Source organism: Leucopleurus acutus, assembly GCF_964270905.1.
Source record: "Leucopleurus acutus genome assembly, chromosome: 2".
NCBI classification, from domain to species: domain Eukaryota; kingdom Metazoa; phylum Chordata; class Mammalia; order Artiodactyla; family Delphinidae; genus Leucopleurus; species Leucopleurus acutus.
The window spans coordinates 128,584,287-128,609,911 of NC_139143.1; the positions used below are offsets into that span (position 1 = coordinate 128,584,287).

The 25,625-nt window shown below is 37.7% G+C and overlaps 2 protein-coding genes across 5 annotated transcripts in view; one reads left to right on the plus strand and one right to left on the minus strand.

The window, feature by feature from the left end:
* The window catches only part of CRYZ (crystallin zeta), a 61,123-nt gene that overhangs the window by 18,147 nt on the left and 17,351 nt on the right, over window positions 1–25,625 (plus strand). The window contains exons 1-4 of one of the 3 annotated variants that reach the window (XM_082834728.1): window positions 17,955–18,045; window positions 22,758–22,807; window positions 22,923–23,046; window positions 24,684–24,836. In XM_082834728.1, the coding sequence (XP_082690854.1) occupies window positions 22,936–23,046; window positions 24,684–24,836 (264 nt within the window). In that variant the 5' untranslated portion in view covers window positions 17,955–18,045; window positions 22,758–22,807; window positions 22,923–22,935. Of the gene's footprint in view, window positions 1–17,933; window positions 18,046–22,757; window positions 22,808–22,922; window positions 23,047–24,683; window positions 24,837–25,625 lie in introns of those variants that run through there. The other 2 variants (XM_082834730.1, XM_082834729.1) reach the window with 2 other exon arrangements.
* Window positions 796–17,864, minus strand: TYW3 (tRNA-yW synthesizing protein 3 homolog). Of its 2 annotated transcripts, XM_082832895.1 has the most exons (6): window positions 17,644–17,864; window positions 15,027–15,107; window positions 13,836–13,934; window positions 13,546–13,617; window positions 11,201–11,334; window positions 796–1,186 (listed from the first exon to the last, which is right to left on the minus strand). In XM_082832895.1, exons 1-6 carry the CDS (start codon window positions 17,815–17,817, stop codon window positions 958–960), a joined length of 789 nt encoding a protein of 262 aa, XP_082689021.1. In that variant the 5' UTR covers window positions 17,818–17,864; the 3' UTR covers window positions 796–957. The 2 variants fall into 2 exon arrangements, with proteins under 2 accessions (XP_082689021.1, XP_082689022.1); XM_082832896.1 differs by lacking the exon at window positions 13,546–13,617.

Here is a 25,625-nt window from a genome sequence, read left to right on the forward strand (position 1 = left end):
AGTAGCCAAGACATGGAAACAACCTAAATGTCCATTGACAGATGAATGGATAAAGAAGATGTGGTACATATTCACGATGGAATATTACTCAGCCATAAAAAGAATGAAATAATGCCATTTGCAGCAACATGGATGGACCTAGAGATTATCATACTAAGTGAAGTCAGAAAGACAAATAACATATGATATCACTTATATGTGGAATCTAAAATATGACACAAATGAACTTTTCTATGGAACAGAAATAGACTCACAGACATAGAGAACAGACTTGTGGTTGTCAAGGGGGAGAGGAGCAGAGGAGGGAAGGATTGGGAGTTTGGGATTAGCAGAGGCAAACTATTATATATAGAATGGATAAACAAGGTCCTACTGTAGGACCTATACTCTAATATTCCTAATGTTAAGGCTCTCTTGAAAGGGTATTATAGTTCTTCTGTTTTACAGAAGTAGAAACTGAAACTTAAGGATAAGCATTAAAAATCATAATTTTATTTTTGCAATGACTATGTGACTAAAAACAATGGTATTTAAGAGCAAATATTGATATTATACACAGCTATTTTTATTTGTTTTTTTGTTTTGTTTTTTTTTTTGCAGTACGCGGGCCTCTCACTGTTGTGGCCTTTCCCGTTGCGGAGCACAGGCTCCGGATGCGCAGGCTCAGCAGCCATGGCTCACGGGCCCAGCCGCTCCGCGGCATGCGGGATCTTCCCGGACCGGGGCACGAACCCGTGTCCCCTGCATCGGCAGGCGGACTCTCAACCACTGCGCCACCAGGGAAGCCCCTACACAGCTATTTTTAAAAGCTAAGGGTTTCCCTAAAATATAGAGAAAAATTAAATCTTGTTTTTCTGAAAGGCTGATACACTCAACTAACTAAAATACTCCTATAAAGAGCAGCTTTAGAATATCTATTAGAAACATTATTCTACCAAGACACTTCAGAACCAAATCTCAGTAATCTTCAGGGAAGATAGTAACACTGATTCCTGGATCATCATGATCATCATTTTCAAGTTCTTTATTATTTTCTTCAGTAATATATTTGCCACATGCTTTTTCTGGGTTTCTTTTTTTCTTGTGAGTATATGATGAGTTATTTTTCTCTTTGATTTTCTCTTTGGGATATGAGGTCATAGAAATAGTTTCTTTTTCCAAAGCATGTTGTAGGCAGTTGTAAAACCTGTAAAGAAATAAAGTATTATTGTTATATCTGTGTGTTCTGAAACAAAATGAAATACACCTAGAATTTATAAATTACATAAACCTGATGTCTCATATTAACCTCAAGATATAGAATAAATCACAGAAATAACGTGCTTCTTGCTTTTATGATTTTTTACTTAGGAAAAGAAATGTTTCAGTTCTTTAAGAACAGTCCTGAAAACTGGTTTGGAATCACCTCTTGATAACATCTATCCTACCTTAATTTCTATTCCAGATATAGGAATCAAACAAAGATTAAAAAAAAAGAAAATATATATTCTTTCAAAAGAATCATAAATGTAATAGAGGCTCATTTTAGAGAATTTGCAAAATATGTGAAATTACAAATACAGATCACCTTTACATAACTACCTAAAAATAATGACTCTCATATTTTTTCTTTCCAGTTTATTAGTGTATTCTGAATTAATATATCTGTACATGTATACATACACCTACTGTCTTTTATACAATTGTGATATTACATATAAAGTTTTACATTGTTTTTTCAAATTTAATATTTATTGAAAACACTTTCCATATCGCTAAATGAACTACAAAATAATACTTTTTAATGGTAGTATAACATTATGCCGCTTAGATTGGCCTTAATTTACTTTCAAATTTTCCCAATACAAACAACAATGTGATAAACATTTTGGAAATAATGTGATCTGAGTTTCTAGCTATTTAGGATAGATACCTAGAAATGTAACTGCGTGGTTAAAGGTTATAAATATTTAAGCCTCTTGATAAGTACTACCTGTTTTCCAGAATGGGTGTTCAAAAAATATGCTTCTAAGAGCAGAACTTGAGAGACCACTTCACTCATACAGTGAATATTACATCAAAAAACACGCTTTACTTATAGGTGATACGGTCTCTCATTATTTATATTTTCATTGCTTTGTTTGAAAGTGAAATTGAACATTTTTTATTAGCTATTTTAATTTTTTAATGTAAATTATGCTTTTCCTTTACTCATCTTCCTGCTGGAGTTTTTGTGTTAGTTTTCAGCATACGTTGGAAAGCAGCAGGATGGCTTGGTATGCTGTGTGTGCTTCACACGAGTGGTCCCCTGGGAAAGCTGAGGTTGGCTAATTCCAACCTCACTGACTCTCGATTTCCTCATTTATAAAACTAGCTATTATCCTGTACCTAGCAGGGCTATCGGAGGGATATATATGTAAGTACTTAGCACAGTGCCTAGCACCAAGTAAGTTCTCAAAAACGACTATTTTTACGGAATATAAACTCCATAAGACCAAGGACTCCATCTATCTTGTCTTCTGTTATATTCTTAGCATGGAGTACAGTACAGCCACACTTGGGTAAAAATATGCCAAATAAGTGAATAAATAACTACTGAACAAAAAAGGTAAATATGGATGTATTATCTTAGGTCCCAAATAAAATGATCTAAAAGTTGAGAACTCCTTTGCCACTGTCGGGATCTCATAATGCTTTAATATCCTATTATAATGGGAGGCTATGACAGGAAATTTCTGACATCTGCAGAAGAGATTGCTATTTGGGCCAATTTTCTTCTTTCTTTAATTCAATGAACAGGCTAAGTTCTGCTTGCAAAAGCTCTAAAACTGCCCTTAAAAACCCAAGATAATCACCTCTTACCAAATACTCCACACAATGCTAATATATACCTAACATGATTACTAATATCCTATCCATATTTCAAGAACTTATATACTCATCACTGTACACCTTGATATCCAGCACCATGCCTGGCAGATAATAAGGGCTAATCGATATTTCTAAAATGAATAAATCAATCTCAAAGAGGGAGGTACAGTAAAAGGGAAAACAGTATTTTAAGAGTTATAGCAAAAGGCTTTGAAAAAATTAACTGATGTTTAATTTTTTAGACCCCATAAAATGGTAACAACCTTTTCATTTAATGCATTCCTTATATCCTTACTTAACTGAAACCTGGTTTCCCACAAAGACACCACTGCCCTGCATTCCTCTTAAGTGAAGACTGTTTATTATTTCCATACCCTGCCTCAGAGTTGAGTGATAAGGTCAGAATTCACCTGCCTCACCAGCAGTTTGCCAGACTAAACTCCTTCATGTGCCCCTCTGGTTATCTAACAATATTCTGTTCAGTCCTTTACATTCATGGAAACTTCTACACTTGGCTTTATCTTTGTCTCCAGGTCTTGCCATCATTCTGGGTGACTTCAATGACTGGTTTTCTTCTCATCTTCCACAATGCCTATTTAGAATGGTTTTAAAAAATGACCCAGTAGCATAACTCATTTTATCCAAATCAAATCCAAGCATGCTACAAAAGGGTATGAATCACCCTTATCTGATAACAAGAGGTTATTCATGATGTGCAACTTTATCTTCTATCACTCTCTACCCAACCCTGCTCTTTAAACTTAGGTAACCAAGTCTTTTCTCTGGATTCTACTGCATTCCTAGAAAATTAAAGATAAGACTAAATTCCTCTTTTATGATCACAGAGAATTAACAGCTGTGTAAAATACCTTGTCAATTACATTAAAAAGGTAATTAAAGAGGAACAGGTGCCTTACTTTAATCTTCTATCAAACAACCTAAGAATTCAAAGCTATATCCTTGGGGTACCAAAAAAACAACTGGTAAAATGAAACAAAGACCTTTCCATGTTGAAAGCCAAGAATAAAACTTCAACTACTTTTTTGTTTTCCTTGGTTAAGGGAACTTTTAAAATGTCCTTTGGGAAACTATCTTACTCAGTAAGTCAGAAATTTGTTTTCCAATTACATGTTCTCTTCTCATGATATGACCCTTTATACAGCATTCTAAAGCCCAATTCTCAAAGTGTAATTTTCTCAGCTCTCAAAGGCAACAAAAAGAGTTTGGAGTATAAAAAGAAATGTATGCTCAGGTAACTGGTTTTTTCCCCCCTCAAAAGAAAATCAAATTGTCTTCAGTTTTTCTACTTCCACAGTCAAGATTATCATGACATAAGGCAACCTGTATATACTTCTCTTCATGAGAGAACTTTTCAGAACAGTCCTGGGAAAATGAATTCTTGTTTCTCGGATCTGTTAGAGGACCATGTGCAATAAAAAGCTGGTATTTCGTTGACTTCCGAAATAGGAACATAAAATTAATGAAATCTAGGCACAATTTCATACCCTTTTAAGGCTTCCATTATTAACAAATAACAAAAGAAGGCTATTCTCATATATCATGTATTTGGATTTTTAACTGATTTTAAGCTCTAGAATTTTTTATTAAAAAACATGTATGTGGGCTTCCCTGGTGGCGCAGTGGTTGAGAGTCCACCTGCCGATGCAGGGGACATGGGTTCGTGCCCTGGTCCGGGAAGATCCCACGTGCCGCGGAGCGGCTGGGCCCGTGAGCCATGGCTGCTGAGCCTGCGCGTCTGGAGCCTGTGCTCCACAACGGGAGAGGCCACAACAGTGAGAGGCCTGCGTACTGCAAAAAATAAATAAATAAATAAATAAATAAATAAAAAATAAAAAACACATATGTGACAGGGCCTGTGCCAGTGCTAGAAACAGATAAGAAATGTGGTCTGTGCCCTCAGGGAGCTCAGGGTTTAATGGGGGCTGCAGAGCCGTAAAGATACACTCAACGTGCCATGAAAGATCATGAAATATTTCTTGGAAAAAAAACCAATGCCTGGGCTGAATTGCAAGAATGAGTGGAAGCTGGCTAATAAAGGGAGAGGAATTATGAGAGGAAAAATTGAAGGGAGGGGACATCCAAGGAGGAACTATCAGAAAATACATGTTTTCACTATTTACTTCTCTGATCTTCATTATCTACTTCTCTGATCTTAAGTATATAGGGAGTTATTTATTTACTAGCTTTAGTTCCATTTTAAAAAATAAGACTTGACTCCTTCTCTTCTCCCCCCATTTCTATCTGCTGCCACATTTGGGTTATGTTCTGCAGTATCTCTCCCATTCATTTTGTTACTCAGGGTCCTGTTAATTCTTGCCTGGACTGTGTAGCAAGAGCCTACTCCTGCTTGCCCCATGAGTAAGCCATTTTATATCTTCCAGAATAATCACCCTAAGGCTTTGAAGCCATAAAAGTAGTACTACTGCTAGAGTCTGTCAGCTAAATTGAGCAAATATTTATTGACCACTATGCTCCTGTCAGACACTCAGAAAATAATAAGAAACTGTCTTTGCCTTTGGTGAACTCAATATAATATGTTAACTTTTAAGTTCCTTTATTGTTTAGGATGAACTCAATAAACATTTATTGGGTTTCTACTGTGAGCCAGACACTCTATAAGGTTTTAGGATGAGAGATATTTGAAGTGTGTGTATGTATGGGTATGTGTTTGGTTGGTGGGAGGGGAAAGTCAGTCCTATACACAATGTGACCAAGTTGTACTGGCGAAAAAAAGACATATGTGCAATTAAACAACTGTAATTTAATATGGTTCACATTTCTGTTTTCACTGAGGCATAAACTGTAATAATGCTGGTAAATGATAATGAGAATTTGAACCAAGGAAATGGGTAAATGAGGTTGAGATTAAGATAAGAAAGATATTAAGGAAAGGCTGATGGGATATTTTGGTTAGATATATTCAATAGGTTATTAGACATATGGGCCCAGGACTCAGGAGAGATTTGGAAGATCTACCAGTATCTGGGGAAGTAGCTAAAGCAATGGGCCAGGAAAGGAATCCTGGAGAACGACAGCATTTAACCAACATATAGAATAACAAGAGAAATCCAGAAGGAAGCTAACAAAAAGCACCACAAACAGGAAGGAAAGCAGCAAAGTGATGTAACAGAAATTCTTACCGACAGGTATATGAAATAATGCTCAATGTCACTAATCATCAGGGAAATGCAAATCAAAACCACAATGAGATATCACTTCACACCTGTCAGAACGGCAATTATCAGAAAAAACAAAAGACAACAAGTGTTGGCAAGGATGTTGAGAAAAGGAAACCCTTGTATACTGTTGGTGGGAATGTAAAATGGTGCAGTTCCTGTGGAAAAGAGTATGGAGGTTCTTCAAAAAATTAAATATAAAATTACCACATCATCTAGCAATTCCACTTCTGGGTAAATATCAAAAATAACTGAAAGCAGACACTCAAACAGATATTTGTATACCCATGTTCACAGCATCATTATTCACAATAGCTAAAAGGTAGAAAAAACTCAAACATCCATTGATGAATAAATGGATAAATAATATATGTTAAATACAATGGAATATTATTCAGCCTTAAAAAGAAGTAAACTTCTGCAAAGGAGGCAAGACTATACAATGTAGAAAAGACAGTCTCTTCAATAAATGATGCTGGGAAAACTAGACAGCTACGTGTAAAAGAATGAAATTAGATCACTCCCTAACACTATACACAAAAATAAACTCAAAATGGATGAAAGACCTAAATGTAAGACCAGACACTATAAAACCCTTAGAGGAAAACGCAATCAGAACACTGACATAAATTGCAGCAATATCTTTTTTGATCTGTCTCCTAGAGTAATGGAAATAAAAACAAAAGTAAACAAATGGGACCTAACTAAACTCCAAAGCTTTTGCACAGCAAAGGAAACCATAAACAAAACGAAAAGACAATCCTCCGAATGGGAGAAAATATTTGCAAACAATGTGACCAACAAGGGATTAATCTCCAAAATTTACGAACAGCTCATGTGGCTCAATATCAATAAAACAACCCAACCAAAAACTGGGCAGAAGACCTAAACAGACATTTCTCTAAAGAAGATATACAGATAGCCAAGAGGCACATGAAGATGCTCAACATCACTAATTATTAGAGAAATGCAAATCAAAACTACAATGAGGTATCACCTCACACCAGTGAGAATGGCCATGATTAAAAAGTCTACAGACAATAAATGCTGGAGAGGGTGTGGAGAAAGGGAACCCTCCTACACTATTCATGGTAATGTAAAGTGGTGCAGCCACTGTGGAAAACAGTAAGGAGGTTCCTTGAAAAACTAAAAATAGAGCTACCATATGATCTAGCAATCCCATTCCTGGGCATCTATCTGGAGAAAACCATGGTTGGAAAGGATATATGCACCCCAATGTTCATTGCAGCACTGTTTACAATAGCCAACACATGGAAGCAACCTAAATGTCCATCGCAAATGAATGGATAAAGAAGATGTGGTACATATATACAATGGAATATTACTCAGCCATTAAAAAGAATGAAATAATGCCATTTGTAGCAACATGGATGGACCTGGAGATTATTATACTAAGTGAAGTAAGTCAGACAGAGAAAGACAAATAACATATGATATCACTTATGTGTGGAATCTAAAAAAATGATACAAGTGAACTTATTTACAAAACAGAAACAGATTCACAGACTTAGAAAACAAACTTATGGTTACCAAAGGGGAAAGGTGGGGGGAGGGATAAATTGGGAGTCTGGGATTGACATATACACACTACTATATTTAAAACAGATAACCAACAAGGACCTACTGTATAGCACAGGGAACTCTGCTCAATATTCTGTAATAATCTAAATGGGAAAAGAATTTGAAAAAGAATAGATATATGTATATGCATAACTGAAACACTTTGCTATACACCTAAAACTAACACAACACTGTAAATCAACTATAGTCCAATATAAAATAAAAATTAAAAAAAAGAAAACAGCAAACCCGCAAAAAAAAATAAATAAATAAGGTAAACTTCTGATCACACTACAACATGGATAAACCTTGACAGCATTATGCTAAGTGAAATAAGCCAAACACAGAAGGATAAATATTGTATGATTCCACTTGTATGAGGTACCTGGAATAGTCAAAATCATAAGAGACAGAAAACAGAAGAGTGGTTACCAGGGGCTGGGAGTTTGGGGAGTGGAGAATTATTGTTTAATGGGCATGGAGTTTCAATTTGGGATAATGAAAAGGGTCTGGAGATAAACAGCAGTGATAGTGGTGGTTGCATAGCAATGTGAGTGTATCTAATGCCAATGAACTGTATAACGGTTAAAATTATAAATTTTAGTTATGTATATTTTACCACAAAAAAACCAACCATTGGAAATATTCATTTACTTTTTCAGTCTAATTTGCTTTATTTTTATCAATATTATATGCCAATATATTTGGCCCTTTTACTCTATATTTAAAAAAAATTTTTTTTAAGATGCCATGTTTTTTTAAACTGGAGTATAGTTGACTTACAATGTAGTGTTAGTTTCAGGTGTACAGCGAAGTGAATGAGTTATACATACACATATATCCACTTTTTTTAGACTCTTCTCTCATATAGGTCATTACGTAGTATTAAGTAGGGTTCCCTGTGCTATACAGTAGGTCCTTATTAGTTACCTATTTTATATATAGTAGTGTGTATATGTCAATCCTTACCTCCCAATTTATCCCTCCCACCACCCCCTTCTGCCCTGGTAACCATAAGATTGTTTTCTACATCTATAACTCTATTTCTGTTTATTCTACATTTTATTTAACATTTATTGTCTTATTACAGTTGGTGAGAAGAAGAACATGGCTAATTCCATCCAACCCAAGTCAGTCCTGATCTCTTATTAACAGCTACAAAGATAGCCCTCCACTTGTAATGGGTAAATAGATCTCCAAACTTCATATTTTTTTACCTGGAAATCATTATGTATGAAATTTTCTTACTCTTCCCACTAAGAAGTGGGCTTAGGAATTGTTTTTTTTTACAAAAGAGGCTTTTTTTTCTATTAAAATTATTGTACCTTTTGATTTTCGTATCTCAAGAATATTTCTTATTGCTGGAATGTTACACATTAGGATTTTAACTTTTAAAAATTCTCTTATTATAGTTGTTTGAATTATGAAACTTTGGTCCTGTGAGAAACCAATTTTAGTACTCAACGTCTGATTGCAGAACTCATCACCTCCAGTGTTTATTTTTTCTCTTTTCCACAGCAGAAGAGTAACTCTTTCTCTGCATTTGGTTGAATATACAGCTGTTCCCAAAGCAGCTCCCTAATTTGTTCACCCTTTCTGAATTCACATGTAATCTTCTAATCAGTATCTTAAGAAACTTTTTACCCTTCTTTAATTTTTCACTGATTTTATATGATGAGCATGACTCTCTTGATAGCAGCATGCACACCATAATCTCGAAACATATTTTTGAGTCAATGGATTTACAGCATAATTTGATTTTATAGTTGGTGAACGTGACTCAATTAACTTCACCAGGTGTATAGTTAGTTGATCTTGGGCTATATTTATAATCTTATTGAAATTCAAGTAAGGAAACAGAGAAACTGATTTGCTACCTCGTACATTTTCTTAAACAGTCTCACTAGAATACTATCTAACAACCGTAGTCAACTTTTGGAATGCTACCAGTAAGTACCTACATACAGTTCAAACTCTGTAGTCTGGTGGAGTGGCTGGGTACCTTCAGTTGCTTACTTGAAATCATCACTATATTTAGAATGTTTGCTCAAAGAACCTTGTGGCCAGGTAACCTCTCAGCTTTTTTCAGCCAGGCTTCCGCTAAAAAATTCAGTCCTAATGCCTGAGGCCATCCATTGTATGTCATGAATTACTTCTCTCCAATGTATCTAGACTAGTACAAGTTATATACCACTGTTGGGAGAACTGAGAAATAGCCACTCGAATAATTTTGTTAATTCTGTGGTTCAAATAAGGAGCCCTGGTTAAGAAAGCCTGGATGGGGCTACTGATGTGATTATAGGTTTATTCTCTGTATGAGTCGGTGAACAAGGAGAAAGGCTATCCTATCCTAAGAATCCATGACATAACACGGACAGGGCCTGTCATTATACATATGCCATCTAGTGTATACTAAAATTGTTCTTTATGATAAGTAGGTACAAGAAAAATGAAGCCAAGAGAGTTGAGTAAGTTGTGGGGGAAGCAGGATTCGAACTCAGTTCTGCCTCTGGAGCCCATTTCTACCCCTTTCCACCATGCCACACTGCTGCCATTGGCAATTCTGGCCTTAGCTGCTTCATAAAAAGTTCTAGGTATTAAAGAATTTTAAGCAGGCAAATTAAGCAATAGTATTTCTTTTCATTTCAGACAGGATTCTGATGGTGATACGGAGAATGGCTTAGCAGAGAGACATACTGGAAGCATTCTACTATGAGACCAGCTAATAAGGTTACTGCAATGGTCCTGAATAAAGAACACGGCAAGAAGGGTGGGGAGAAAAGAATGACTCAGGAGTTATTTAGGTAGTGATTGGCTAGTTGTGAGGTGACCAAAGGGGTGGGGGAAAAAGCAAAAAGAAAATAATAAATGACAACAAGATGACCATCAGTCCTTAAATAACTCAGAAATTTACATCTTACTGATGGTAGGTCAGTGGCATTTATCTTCATATATAAAAGGCAGCATAATAGTCACTTCTTTACATCAAAGATTCTATTCTTAGGAAAAAGTTGAAAAAGAAAGTCATGTAAAATTAATCTACCAGGAGGTGAAGTTTAAGAACAAGAGAAATATAAAGATGTGACTTGATAGCCATAATCCTTCTGACTGGTACAATTATGCCAATTCAAATCTAATGCATGACAGGAGCGGGGTTCTGAGCTAGTCAGAGGTATAAAATATTTATCAGACTAAAATTAACCAGGCTGTTCTCCTCAAAAGGAGATTCTAGGTAGTCTTCAGTAGGTCACACCCAGGAGGTAGAGTGTACCTCCTCCCTGGCTGCCTTCAACTGGATCAGTTATGGTCCCTGGGGCTGCTGGGCTCTCTTACCTGAGTGACTGTTTCTCCTTTATGCCTGTTGCTGGCAGTCACGTGTCCCACTATCCTCCATGGAGCTTCCTCCCCTTTATGCTCCGTTTAGTACTCGCAGTCTGGCCTACTCTAATCAGTTACTTGCATCATCTTAATTATTTGTGATAAGGCTACAAATATAAAAGCAGTTGGGAGTATAAACTGAAGATGGTGTATATTAATAGTTTCAAAGAAGACCTAGGCATGTAAGACTATACCTTTCAATTCTCTTCTTGTTTTCCTCCATTTTTTGATTTGCTATCTTTATCAGGAAGTTGATATATTCCTCTGTCACCATCAGTTTTCCTTTATGGGTTAATGGAACTTCTAAGCCATGTGTGCTCCGGACAGCCTGCAAGGAGCAATTTAGATATGATGACTTATGTACTAGAGAAACTGAAGATAACTAAAGAAAAGTCCCAGTCAGGGCTGTGTTTATATATAGTTTAGCTCCATTACAACATTTAAGTTTGTGCTTTGATATAATTTAGTTAAATACAGTTGAATCAAAGGAGAGTCAAACAGATTTTCCCATCGTATAAAATTATTTGTAAAGCAAGTCATTCTATACATTGTCTTTCAGAGAAGCACATATTATCAAAGAATCCAATGAACTTAACAGTATCACTGTCACTAAAGCTAAGGGAGCTTTAATACACTATTTAAAGAAAAGAAATAAATGAAACCTCAACAGAAGCTTCAAGGGAAAATCAAAATGGACTGGATGCTAAAGGGCCTCTTAGCACTGCTTGAGCAGGGCTGTTACAAGATAAACCATGCCTTTTCTATCTCACAAAGTGGCTGCTTTCTCAACGCTTTAGGGTTGCCGATGAAACAGTCAACATATTCCAAGTAAATCCAAACACTGGATATAGGTTAAGAAACAACAAAAACTATTATGAGGCATAAAAATTCATTCAACAAGCCTTTACTAAGCATCTGCAGTGTTCTAAGCCCCATGTAAGGTATGAAGGTACAGGGTGAATATAACATGGTCCCTGCCCTTAAAAGAGCTAACACTTCTGAACAGGAAACAAACAAGTGGACAGAGAATCACAATACATCATGGTGCTATGACAGAAGAAACACATATGTGTACATGTGCATGCACACGCGTACATGTGCACACAAAATGCTAAGGAAATGTAGAAGAGGAGCAACTAACTGAGACAGGTCGTGGTTTTATGGGAAATGTGGCATCTGAATTGGAATTTTAAAGGGTAAGTGTAATTTCACCAGATGTAAAAATGGGAGAAGGGGAGCATTCCAGCCAGAGGATTAACTTTTCTATAGTCATGGGAACATGAAAAGCATAATACATTTGGGAAATAACCAATAGTATTCTGTCTGGCTGGAGTGGAAGTATGCTGGCAGAACATGAGCATAAATAAGGCCTGAGAAAACACCAGGAGACCTTGACTTCTTTAAAAGGGGGATTCTGACAGTATTGGCTAGAGGGACTGAAGGAGAAGATGGGTAGGAGGAAGACCAGTCAGGAGACCACTATAAAGATAGAGGTGAGGGACGATGACGGCTCAAGCAGGCACAGTGGCAGAGGGCTTGGAGAGGTGGAGTCAGGAGTGAGAAATCAGAGGTAGATGGGACAGGACTTGTCGCTAATTGAATATGGAAGATAAAGGAGAGAAGGTGAAAGAGTGGCTCTGTTCTTGCCTGGGCCACCACATGCAGTGGGGACTGAGATGGGGATGCAAATCAGTACTACGAGCTTTCATTTTCTGTTTAGTCATGCTTTACAGATGTCTTCTTCTTAAGCCACCTCATTTTGGAAAACAGGCTATCTGTTAAAAATAGAAAAAAGTAAAGTCTAGGGAGCTAGAATGGAAGCCGATCTGAAGTAGTTCAAAAGCAAACAATGTACACCATGCCAAACAGTAAACACAAACAGTAGCTACCACGTGTGATCAGAGAGAATAGGGCAAAATCACTAGGGGTTGGCTTGGCCAGGAAAGGACTCAGAGAGGCTGTGGGACTTAGAAGGAGCCTTAAAGATCTTCTAGTCCAGGGGTCGGCAAACCTTTTCTGTGAAAGGATAGATAATAAATATTTTCAACTTTGCAGGCCATATAGTATCTGTCACAACTACTCAATTTTGCCATCGTAGCACAAAAGCAACCTTAGACAGTAATTAATCAAATGGGTGTACTAGAACTGCCCGCCGGAGGGCTGAATGTGGCCCTAGGGCAGTAGTTCGATAGATCCCTGATATAGCTGAGACAATTCAGTCCCTGATGGATCCAGGCAGAAGACTTTAGACCCCCTGTCTGTGATTCTTTCCACTATATCATGGTACTGATTAAACTGGGCCTTGACTATTTAGGATGAGGAGGACGGAGAGAATCAAGTTAAAAGTAAGTGGAGGGGAATACTGTAAAATAAGACCTCAAATGTAAATCTAACAACTCTGGACTTCGCCCTGTACAGAAAAGTCAGTCACTGAAGGTTTCTGGGCAAGGGAATGACAAGAAGATTTGAGTAGAAGGTTATTCAATAATCTGGATTACTTCATGATCAAAAAATTGCTTTTTGCCAAAAGGTGTCGTACCAACATAGTCTTTCCTCTCTTTCCCACTGTTATGCCGGAGTTCCTGAAACCAGAATCTATTGCCACTGAATGCTGTAAGAAAATAAATTTGTTAAATTTGGAACATCTGGCTAATCAAATAAACACTTTAGCCCTACAAACTGCAGAAACATTTATAACCCCACATCTATAATTAAATAAAACACTAGTTGATTAAACTAGCATTGCATTAATTTTGGTAGAAAATTTAAAAGTTTAAAATTAAATCTACTCACATACCTATAAATTCAAGTATAATCACAAAATTTTACCAGAATCTGTGCATCCTGCAACTGTCGACACTGCACATGAAGAACAAGTGGTTCAAATTTCAAAATGGCATCGCCATTCGCTTTCTTTAGGGCTACAATCTAAATAAACGGAAAATGTTAGGATCAGACACAAGTACATGATCCTGTTCTTTGGTGACCCTTTATCCTACGTAACTTCAATTCTCCCAAGGAACTTTCAGACTCATTGTGCATCCTTCCACAGTAACTTTTCACTCTGTTTTCTTGGTCCTCTTTCTCCAAAACTTATTGATCCACTTATTCTTTTAAGAGACCTGATTTCTAATTCTCCCATAAACCTTCTGTGTCATTCTTTCCAACCATACCTCAAAAAAGTCAACTACTACTCTATTTAATTCCATAGCAGATTTTTCATTAAGGAATATGGTACATAAAGACTAGAAGGTCTAGAAGGTAGTAGAAGGTCTGTCTAAATGTTTTGCTGTTAGATTGAGGTTTGAGACACATATACTATTATGTCTCAGCTAGAAGCTATATAAGGCAGTTGTTACTTCTGTCTGCCTAGTCTCCCTGCACCATCCTCCCTCCTTCACATCATTTGATTCTGGTGGCACTGTCAAGCGTGACCCTGTCACTCATCACTCCCACTATCATAATATCAGAGACGCCAAGTGCCTAGGTGTGATCAAGGATAGCATTCCATTCTACTGGCAAAAATAGCTGATCTCAGTGGGGAGAACACCTAACCAGGAAGGATGACTCAGTGTCCTTTGGAAATGATACATGGATCTTAAAAAGTAAATCTTTTTCTGCTGGGGTTGCTGGCAGATATCTTTCCTGCCATAGTGATTATCTGCCACAGAAGAGAAGGGCAAACATACAGAGAGAACCAGTACCCAAAGGAGATGGAGACTGAGTGAGCTTTGAAGACAACGTTTAAGCACCTGAGCCAGTAATGTAAAATGCCTGACTAATGCAAACTTATATGAACTCATCTAAACATTTTAATTTAGGAAACTAAATAATCCAGGGCAGATAATAACCTCCCACAACTAAAAAAAAAAACCATTGTAATGAATTCGCTTTAGGCTTTATAATCTACAGTCATTATGATTCTATACATAAACCACCTTGAATTTTCTATTCTTTTCATATGTATTTAAAGTGACTGTGAATTAAAGTTTATTTCTAAATTTATATATAAAAACTTACCACATCATCTTTCACACAGGGTTTGTGTGTGACCAGTAGCCAGCAACAGTTTTGTTTCTGAACCTCAGAACCATTTATACCCTAAAGTGAAAAATAACATAATTTAATTTATCATATAATATTTACAAAATAATAAGTACAATGTATAGCATATTTTAGGCTTTCTTAAATTAATAATCCCACGTGATTTTAAGTATTACTGAGAACAATTCAACAGGCTTTTGGGTAAAGTTAACGTAAATGTTAACAAAAATGAAACCAAATTATTTGAGATAGAAAGTAATTTGTTTATTAAGGTAAAAGAACTTAATAAATATTTTCTGAAATATGGTCATGATTTTGTCAGGAGCAAAGGGATTATCACAAGGGGCTGCACACGAATAGCCCCTAAATTGTACTCTAGCTGATTTATATGATTAGCACAATATTAAAAAAAATTTTTTTTGAATTCCTTTTGTAAGAAAGCACTGTTCCAGTCCCACACAGGACCTACCACTTTTTACTGACACCTGATCTGTTCATACCTTCCTATGTCCCTAGTCGCTATAGGCATAAATTTGTGACCTCTGGATTAGACCTTGTGTGTAGTCCCAAAGGGCAGAGCTAGGATTGAAAGATCAAAATTAAGAGAGGGCGAATATTTTAACGTAACTTTTTGCTTATTAACTGGAAAAATGTTTATTTGCTAAGTTCTATGAGGTACTTTAGATATAAACAGATCCTACCCTCAAGGACACTGGAAAGAGGATGCAGGAAACACATGCACTTTTAAATCACTATACTTCTACAAGGTAACTTCTTTTTTTTTTCCTTAAATTTATGCATTTTCTCTTTCTTTTTTTTACAACGTAACTTTTATACAGTGGGTACACAGGGGACTTTGCTGTCTGGCTTTGGAAAGGAGAAGAGCTGTGCTTGTCCTAAATAACTAATTTGTTTTCACTGAATGACCTCAGTGACTTATGTTTCTGATCTTATGCTGGCTGCTCTAAATCTTACAGCCAAATGTGTGGCCCACCTCTAGCAAATTTACAGAGTCTAGTGGTATATTTTGAGAACTAATGCCATCTCTGCTTTATCTTATCTATACTCCCTTTATGCAGATTTTCTCACTTTTTATTTTTCTTTTTGTATTGCCTGTTTGTAAGTTGATCCAAATTCTTCCAGAAATAAGGCAAAGTGAAAATAAACACAAGGTATAAGATAATACGTAAAATGAAAAGAGGTTCAGAAAAAGTCCTAAGGCAGTTCAGAAGAAATAGTCATGGCTTCCAAATGGATGTGTGTGTTTGTATTCAGGTAGAAAAGGGGAGTCTGGGGAGGTACGTCTCAGATATGCAGAAATGGGGGAAGACATTTTAGGAAATATAAACATGAGCAAAGGCAAAGGCAGATAAATATAAGAGGGAAAAGAGAATAGTTGTTTCAGTAAACAGATTAAGATGAAGAGAAACAGTGGAAAGTAGAGCTGAAAGGTATACTAGAGTATTTCAGCATAGATGAGTGACATGCACAGAGTTGTGCTTCAGAAAGGGGAATCTGTTAAGTAACATGGTTTGGGGTAGAAAGACTGGTAGAGTTCAGTGAACAGGTAGAGTTCAGTGACCTGTTAGGAAACCACTGCAGAAATCCAGGTAAGACAGGGCAGGAGAAATGGAGGAAGAGAGAGAGATCAAGACGAGCAAGAGTGCCAGTACTCAGGGGGCAATGGAAGCAATATAAGAATGAGCAGGCCCTGCTAACCTGGGAGACAGGCAAATGGTCTGTCAGTGAGGAGCTAAAGAATGAATTTGAGTGTGCTGTCTTCCATGCTCTGAATTCAGTCCTAATGTTAAAATGAACACACAGCTAACTTTTACAGTGCACTTAATATGCCAGGCACGGTGCTAAAGGTTTCAAATAAATTATCCCATTTCCTCTACATAGAATCCCTATGAAGTGGATACTCTTTATTATCCTTAGTTCATGGGACAAGAAGGGGCTAAGTTTAGATAACTTCCCTAAAGTCACATAGCCAATAATACCCAAAACTGATTTAGAATCTAAGCAGTATCACTCCAAAGCCTGAGGGACTGACCACTATTACAGACTACATACTAACGTACTTTCTCAGGTAATATAAAAATTACCAGAGTTGTAATAACGGAGTTAGCCACTAGGAGGCAGTGAACTTCTTAACCATAGCGATCTTCAATCAAGTGGTTAACAACGATTTGGTAGAGCGGTTAACGAGAAGACAGACGCCTCGCCAGGCTGGGAAGTCCTTAAAATTCCTTAGTATTAAAAAAATAAAATTCTCTAACCCTTGCAACTCAAGATCATTCCAAGGCCAGTAGTTTCAGCATCACTTGGGGGCTTGTTAGAAATACAGATCAGACCCTACTCTAGACCTACAGAATCAGAATCTGTATTTTAAAATATCTCCAAGTGATTGACATACACATTAAAATTTTAGAAGCATTGGTTTAAGTCAGCCTCTCAGTTTCCTTGATAAAGAAACCGAGACCACCGGTCAGAAGAACAAACACAGACAGGGTGTTACATTGGGTGAGCACAAGGCTCCTGGTGTTGCACACTACAGGGCAGGCGCTGGAAGGACACAAAGGGTCCTGCTCACCCGGTCTAGGAGGATGATGCGGCCAGCGCAGGAACTGGTGGTGAAAAACTGTTCTCGCCCATTTAGGAGCTGCACAAGCTCTACCACATCCTCGTCCACACTGCCTTTCCGGCTGAGGTCCGCTTTGCTCAGACACTGCGCCTTCCATCTTCTGAACTCTGCGCTACGATCCATGCGACGAGGGAGTCAGGGTCTGTACTTTCACATTAACCCCGCCTTTTCCTGGGGGCAGCCATATTGAAGCCAGTGGTGGCCGGAAAGGCCCAAACTCCTTCCTCGGGCCCGCCCCTGGGGGCGGGGCTAGGCGGAGCCTGAAAGTGCCGCGGATGACGCGGCCCGTGCCTTTTTTCTGTGGAACCTGACGGATCCCTCGCAGATTTTGATTTCCCACTCTAGAACCGGGTAAGTGGTTTAAAAAGCCCCCTTAGTTCAGGCTGCGGACCTCCCCCGCGCTCGTCCCAAAGGAACCGTGCTGGATTTTGGCTGCGCTCCTGTCCTGCGTTCCGTCCTCCCCTAGCACCAGTGAATAAGGTGTTCGTGGCCGAAGTTATTCCCCTCCAGGGGCTGCAAGTTGGTCATCCGTAAATCACCAGGGCAGTTTTACTTGCTGGTCCTGAGACCCCGGCTTTGCTTTCTGGCAGGGTGAGCGTTTCGGGTCCCATGGTGGGGCGCCTGTTGGTACTCCCCCCATCCCGCTCCCCCTGCCTATCCTCCCTCTAGATTTCCCCTCGGCCCGGCCTGGGATCTGGATTCCTGCGGCCGCGCGCGTTTGCTGTGACCCCCGCCACAGGCAGCCGGAGGAGCCAATTTCTCCTTTCAGGCTCCTGTTTCCCAGGGCTCTTTCTGTCCGGCCTTTCCTCCCGCTTTGCCATCAGAGTTGCCGTCTTACTTTTGGAGAGAAATGTGTAGATTTTTTTCATCCCCCGCCCCCCCGCCCCATGGCTCCCACCTAGAAGAATTTTCAAAAGAAAGAAAATTAACAAAACACCTTGTGAACACATCGTGGGATATTTACGCAGTTCGTAGAGGAAAGTTATCTCAGTGACCAAGAAAGGTGTGTTAATGATTGAACCACTGAAAGGCAAAGGTTTGGACTATTAGTCCGCAACTAGTAGAAATGGCGGTGTGCTTCCCACTGAAACCACTGGGATGCTCCATGAGTGTCTGGTCAGCAGTAGTAAATCGCACCGAGCTCCGCTCCATCCAGTCTTTTCCTCAGAATACCTGGAGGGGTTTAGAATAATTATCTATTCAACTCCTTCTCCACCCCTTCTTAACAGAAGTGGGTACTGAGATCCAGGCCAGTGAAGTAACCCGACAAGGTCACATGGCCAGGAAGAGACTTTTCTGTGGCTACTTTTAATTGTTAAATTTTTTTCTGGGTTAAGAATAATAAATAATATGCTGACATGAGTCATTCTTGATCAAAAGCAGCACATTTTGTAATGTTTGATTCTCTTTCCAAGTTTTTTTTCTTGCTAGAAATTCTTAAGAATTATTTAAGAATTTTGTTTGCTTTTATGATATGCCTTTGCTTTGGCTTTGTGAATTGATCTGTTCATTTTGTGTGAAAATATATTTCCCACATTTTCCCTATCTCTTTAATTTTCATTTAAACCAAATAGATTCAAGTGTAGCTTGGAAAAGATCACTGTTTGAGGAAGAATTTTAAATTCTGTATTTCCTCCATTTGCAAAGTATGGTTGGCAGCCTTTCAGAGGTAAAAAGTAAAACCAACATTAAACCAAGGTGCTCTAGTTCTTTAAAGTTTATATTTGATAAATAGAAAAACCTATTTGAAGTATAGGCTTAATTAAAATACACAAGCAGTGTGACAAGCCTGCTGCTGACTGCAAATGATTTACTCTGAATAATAGAGCTTGCAGCATGTCAGGCGTGCTCTGAAGCACTCACCATGTGCTGTTGCAGTTCATCTTCACAAGGATCCTATGCTAGGGAGTATTGGCCCCATTTTACAGATAGGGAAATTATTAGTTTTCCTAATAGAATCACATCCAGTGTATCTCTAGTAGAGCCCTTAACTTATGGGCATTTGAAAATTTTCAGACTCAGAGCAGATACCTTAATCATAAAATATGTAATGCTACCTGCAATCTCTAAGAAATTAAAGGTCTTATATGCCAACATTTCAAAGGGTGAGATGAAAAGGATTTTACAGTAAGGGGAAAAAAACACCTAACAATATTTAAGGTGTTGGATTCCAGCTGTGCTTCCGTGTGACCCTGGTGAGTCTCTTAACCCCCTGAATGTTTTCTCATCCATAACATGGATGGTGATTTTATTTCCACTTCTGCACACAATTAAATGGTGGTTTTAATAGCTTGCTTTTCTACCTATTGTGAAAATTATATCAATGGGTGTGAAAGATGTGCTTTTTAGAAGAAATCAGGTATCGCAAGGGTTTAAGAATTGTAATTACTATTAGTGTGTTGTGTTATTTTATTATTTTTTTAGCATAGTACCTATATTATGAAGCAGATGAGGATCCTGTGGGTAGTTGAGGGGGTTCAAAGGCCATGAGTGCAGATTGGAGCCTGATCAATCATGGTGGCAAAGGCTCAGTGGGAAGTAAGATCGCCAGAAACAAAGTAGAAGTCAGAGCTGTCAAGGTCATGCCCTGTTTCCTTACGAGCTCCATAGGATAAGGTGTAGTACTGGGCAAAGAAGGGGGGTCTTCTAAATCCAGGATTAAGGATGAGTCTCCTCCTTCCTTTGTTCTTTTCTTCCAACTTAGCAAATGTCCAAAAGTGAGGGGAAAAAAATGTATGTGCTAGATATTTTTGACAGATCCTATTTCAGGGTAATTTTGCTTTATTATTGCTACAGCTTTTTGAGGGTACCAGTGATGTCTGTTGGTATAAAGATAGATGTGAGAGCTTGAAAGAAATAAATAGGTAGGAAGTAGGTAGATATTGAAAGTGGAAAAAGAGCTACTCCTCTTAACGTGGTGTGTGTGTGCATTGGGGGAGATGAGGGTGGAGTGGGCAGGAGCTGGGGAGGGGTGGGGCTTGTTCTCTTTGCCCTCTGTGCTCTCTGAGTTTGGTACAGTGCCTTGCTTACAGTTAACGTTCAAAAAATACATGTTGAATGAATAACAACCAGTGTTTGGTATTAGTGTTTTGTTTAAATGATTCTCTGGACTGTGAACTCTTTGAGGCTAAGGACTTGATTTTATAAAAAAGTGCTGTAAATATTGTCACATTAAATCAAAGATGACTATAGAATTATAGAACCAAAGATATTTTAATGAATAAGAAATTGGAAAGGAGAAAATAGATGGGAAAGGAACTGTGATATCACTATGTATAGGAGTAAACATTTGTCAGGTTCTGTGGTTGATACTTGCCGTCTCTTGCATGGTAACCCTGAGTGGAACTCAAGTTTTCAGATGAAGAAGCTCAAAAAAAGTGACTTCCTTGCCCAAGACCACACAGCTAGTACATGATAGATCTGGGATTCGTACTGAGAACTGTCAGATTCCACAGCCCACACTCTTTCCACAACACCATGCTGAAGACAAAAAGGAAAAAACAAAAGAACTATCTTCTTATTTTCAGAGTGGAAAAGTCTGATCTGTGCAACCTTTTCTTTTTCTGTTTTATTTTCTTTATGTATATATTTCACTTTCTTCTCTAAGAAATACGCAGCTTGAGCGAAGACCCAAATAGAAATGCGGTAGTGAGACTGCTGGGTAGGTATGGCGTGAGCTGCCTTTTCCTGGTCCTAGCTCCCTGCACAGGACTTCTCACCCTAGGACTGCTTGGTGCTCTACAGTGCAGTGAGGCTTATGCCTGCTTCTGCCCCCCCTTTTTTTTATAAGAGGGCTGCCCTTCAGGATATGTCATTGGTAAACAGCCTTTTAGCAATGGAGAGTTTACTTTCTCCTCTGTGCTAGGTACTATATTAAATCATTTTAAATAAAGGGTTTTTAAACGACACAACTTTTGATCAATTGTATCAAGAACTTCCCATTAATACCATCAAAGTGCTTTGATTCCCTTCACACATGGAACGCTACTTTATAGTTAGCATGGGCTCCGTTCTGAGGAGTCCTGTGTTGGACTGCAGTACAGCAAAGATCTTTCATCTCAAGCCCTAGTTTCTGCAACTCTTTTTGATGTTTCAGTGGCTCGTGGTTGGTGAATATGATTATTCCAGAAGTTAGCAAAGATGTTCCCGGTGGTGGCAGAGTCTAACGATATTTGATACGGTTAATTTCAAGAAATTGTCATAGCACACAAATAAAATTATGGAGATCAGTCAAAGCCCTTTCATTGCATCTCTATAGGTATAAGATTTTCAAAGTTATCCAATTCTCTCTATAAATATTCTTTACCTTTTCTAAACTTATTTTAACTCTTGAGTTTTCATTTCAATATTAACAGTGGTAGCAGAGAAAGGTTAACTATAAATTACCCTCATTATTAAAAAAGATTACATACAAAGCAGTGTTTTTAGTTTTTAATGTTTGTTCTTTGTTAAGATGAATGAGCTTCATAAAACTAAGTGTTTCAACATTGATAAATCTCAAAAACTTAATGCTGAGAAGAAAAAGCAAGTTTCAGAATTCAGTACAATATGATCCAATCTAAATAAAGTTTGAAAACATGCAAAACAATAACAATAGCACATATTGTTTACCAATGCAAATACATGTGGCAGTGGTATTACATCATGCCTGAGAAGGATGAGCACTGAGTTTATGGGAATAGTCATCTCTTAAAACTGTGGGACAGAAATGGGATTGGGGATGGGTACCGGAGGCTTTGGTTACATGTACATGTTTTAGGTTTTTACAATGTTAAGATTTGTTAAAGCTGGGTGGCAGGTAAATGTTTATTATATTCTTTATATTTCTTTCTATATTTGAAATATTACATAATCTAACAAAAGAAGATCTATTTATCTAATGTTAAGAAAACTTAAATTAGCTCCTAGAATTCCAAGATGTTGCAGCCCAAGCTTACACCAAAGGAAACGTAAGATACTGTATCATGTCTCACCTATCCAGATGTTTTTGTTTGTATGTTTGATTCCCTTGTTGAAGGCACTGAATCCCTACAGGAAGTAATATGAAGTACTTTGCTTTGCAGCTGAAGGATTTGTAAGATGAAAGGTCCTCAAACATGAAATGAGATCAGTGGTAAGCTCATGATTTAAACTGTTGTTTGAAAAATTGTTTGATCTTCTCCCTCCAGGGGAAAAAACATAGTGATAGCCTAGATACAATATGACAATATGTTAATTTTTTTCCTTAGTATCTAGGTCACCATGACGACTGGACAGAAGTTGATGAGAGCTATTAGAGTTTTTGAATTTGGTGGACCAGAAGTGCTGAAACTCCAGTCGAATGTTGCCATACCAATTCCGAAAGACCATCAGGTGGAAATCATTACTTAAAAACAGGCAATAATTACACTGAGTGTGCATCTCTAGCACATCAAGCTAATGTTCGAAAGAAGCAAACTCACAATGCTTTATAAAGACATTGAATTAGGACAGAGTTTACACTGTTTGCCTCTATAAGCTCTGACAAGGCTAACATAATTCTAACTAGTGAAGTAAATGTATGAAAAGGAATAACATCTTGTAAGAAAAGTTTTAAAGTTGAGAATCATCTGTGTAATTGGATTTTTCTAATGGAGTCATAAGTAGGTTTGAACAAGTTATTCTATTACAGACTTTCAGTCATGATCTTTGTTTTATGCATGGGGAAAATAATTTTCTTCTGCATACATGCTTTTTTGCATATAAGAAAATTTAAATGTAGAGTTTAATCATTTCCGGTGACTTCAGCAATATACTTTTTCAATAAAAATTGTGTATTTTTATTATTGCACCTTCCATGGCTCTCAAGTCTAATTTCCTTAGCAAGCTTTATGAGAGTTTTTACAGTGTGGCCATAATTTGGCAAAGATTTATTTCTTATCATTCCTTCTCAACAGACTGCTGTAACAACACAAGCTTTATCTGGTTTCCCCGAGAGGTCCTGTCATTCCTTCTGTCTTTGCACATACTATTCCTTTAACCTGAAATAGCCTTTTTCTCCCATTCTGAAAGAATTTCTACTCATTCTTTAAGACCTAGCTCAAATACACTTCCTTTGTAAGACCTTTCCTTACTTTTATAGCAGAAGTAATCGTTCTGTATCAGTTAAGGTAAATTAGCTTCTATTGTTGATGTAGCCTCAAAACGTCAAGGGTTCAACAATAGAAAATGATGTCTCATTCACTAAATTCCACAATTCTAAAATGTTGGTGGATAGAGTTCTCCTCCAAAGTGATTTAGGGACCTGGATTTCTTCTATCATGTGGCTCTGCCACCTTCAACACCTTTCTTCTGAGTTTGCTATGAAAGGGTGGAGACACTATGTGAATTGCCTAGGAAGGTCTTTGTGGGCCAGGCCTGAAAGGAGCTCTCATCACTTTTGTTCACATTCCATTTGGCTACTCGTAACTGTGAAGGAGCCAGGAAGGAATATTCTTCCTACCTGCCTAGGAGGAGGAGGAAATAGATTTGATGAGCACATAGTGGTCTCTGCCACACATCCGCTCATATTTCCACCACTCTTTTTCCCAAATGTTTATAATATAGCACATAAACCATTCTGTCTTATCTTTTTTTCTTTTTATTAGTGCACTCAGATTTTATTTTATTTTTTTAATTTTTATTGGAGTATAGTTGATTTACAATGTAGTGTTAGTTCCAGGTATACAGCAAAGAGAATCAGTTATACATATATATATATCTCTCCACTCTCTTTTTTCTTTATATTCTTTTCCCATATAGGCCGTTACAGAGTACTGAGTAGAGTTCCTTGTGCTAGACAGCAGGTTCTTACTAGTTATTTTATATATTATAGTGTGTGTATATGTTGGTTTGTAAAACTGTAACATGAGCTCATTGAAGGCAGGGTTTTCCTCACCGTTTTTATAGCTTCCATAATCACTACAGTCCTAGCATAATGCTGAATGAATGCCTAAATGCTCTGTTTGAACTAAAGTACATTGTTATTGCAGGTTCTAATTAAAGTCCAAGCATGTGGTGTAAACCCGGTGGACACATATATTCGCTCTGGTACTTACAGTAGAAAACCACTTCTACCCTATACTCCTGGCTTAGATGTGGCTGGAATAATAGAAGCTGTCGGAGAGAGTGTATCTGCTTTCAAGGTATTACATTTTTAATTATTTCTATTTTAGCTTAATATGTATGTATTTTTTTAACATTTTAACATAGCTGTAAAATATATCTGTGTTTAAGTCTTTAAAAGGCCCCATTACACAATTTCTGCCACTTGGGGGACTCCTCTAGTCAAAAAAGAAATTACCTTTTATCCAGAGACCTTGCTTGTCTGATTGTTGGGAATAAGTGCTGGGTCATTTCTGTGTTTCCATATCCCCGCAGAATTGAACTATGATCCTTTGATTTGACAGAAATACGTAAGGAAAGAAAAGAAGCAAGGAAATTATACTATTTCCTAACTCTTGGTAATACACAGCCAGCATAGTTTTTTATTTCTTCTATAAAATTAGTTTCACAGAATACAGGGAAGGCTAATTCTTTTGAATAATCAGTAAAAGATGAAAAAATGCAAGGTCAGCTCTACATTTTTAGAGCTGTGACTCAGACCAAGGTGACCGAGTCAATGAAAATGTTATGATCAGGGCTTTCATTATTTATGTGCCAAAAGACATAAAAAACATAGTATATTCATGTTCTTTCATCTTTCCTCATGATTCCTTGACCTGCTCAACTATGGCAGCACATTTACCAAAACTGAACTGAGACAGCGAAGATTAACGTGGCCCAGGCCCAGGAAGCCAGGCAAATTCCTACAGCTTTCCACTCCTCCGCCTGTGGCAGTCTGGCTTCTGCCCCCACCGCTCCGCTGAAACGACGCTTGCTCATGTCACTGATGGCCTCTATATTGCTGGAGCTAATGGGCCCTTTTATGTCAT

Bases quoted from the DNA above. Each gene is read 5' to 3' on its own strand.
- TYW3 (XM_082832895.1), bottom strand. From the start codon at position 17,817: ATGGATCGTAGCGCAGAGTTCAGAAGATGGAAGGCGCAGTGTCTGAGC. The intron at 15,108-17,643 runs GTGAGCAGGACC...TTTTCACTTTAG, and splicing joins GCATCATCCTCCTAGACCGG to GGTATAAATGGTTCTGAGGT. The intron at 13,935-15,026 runs GTAAGTTTTTAT...CCGTTTATTTAG, and splicing joins CCTGTGTGAAAGATGATGTG to ATTGTAGCCCTAAAGAAAGC.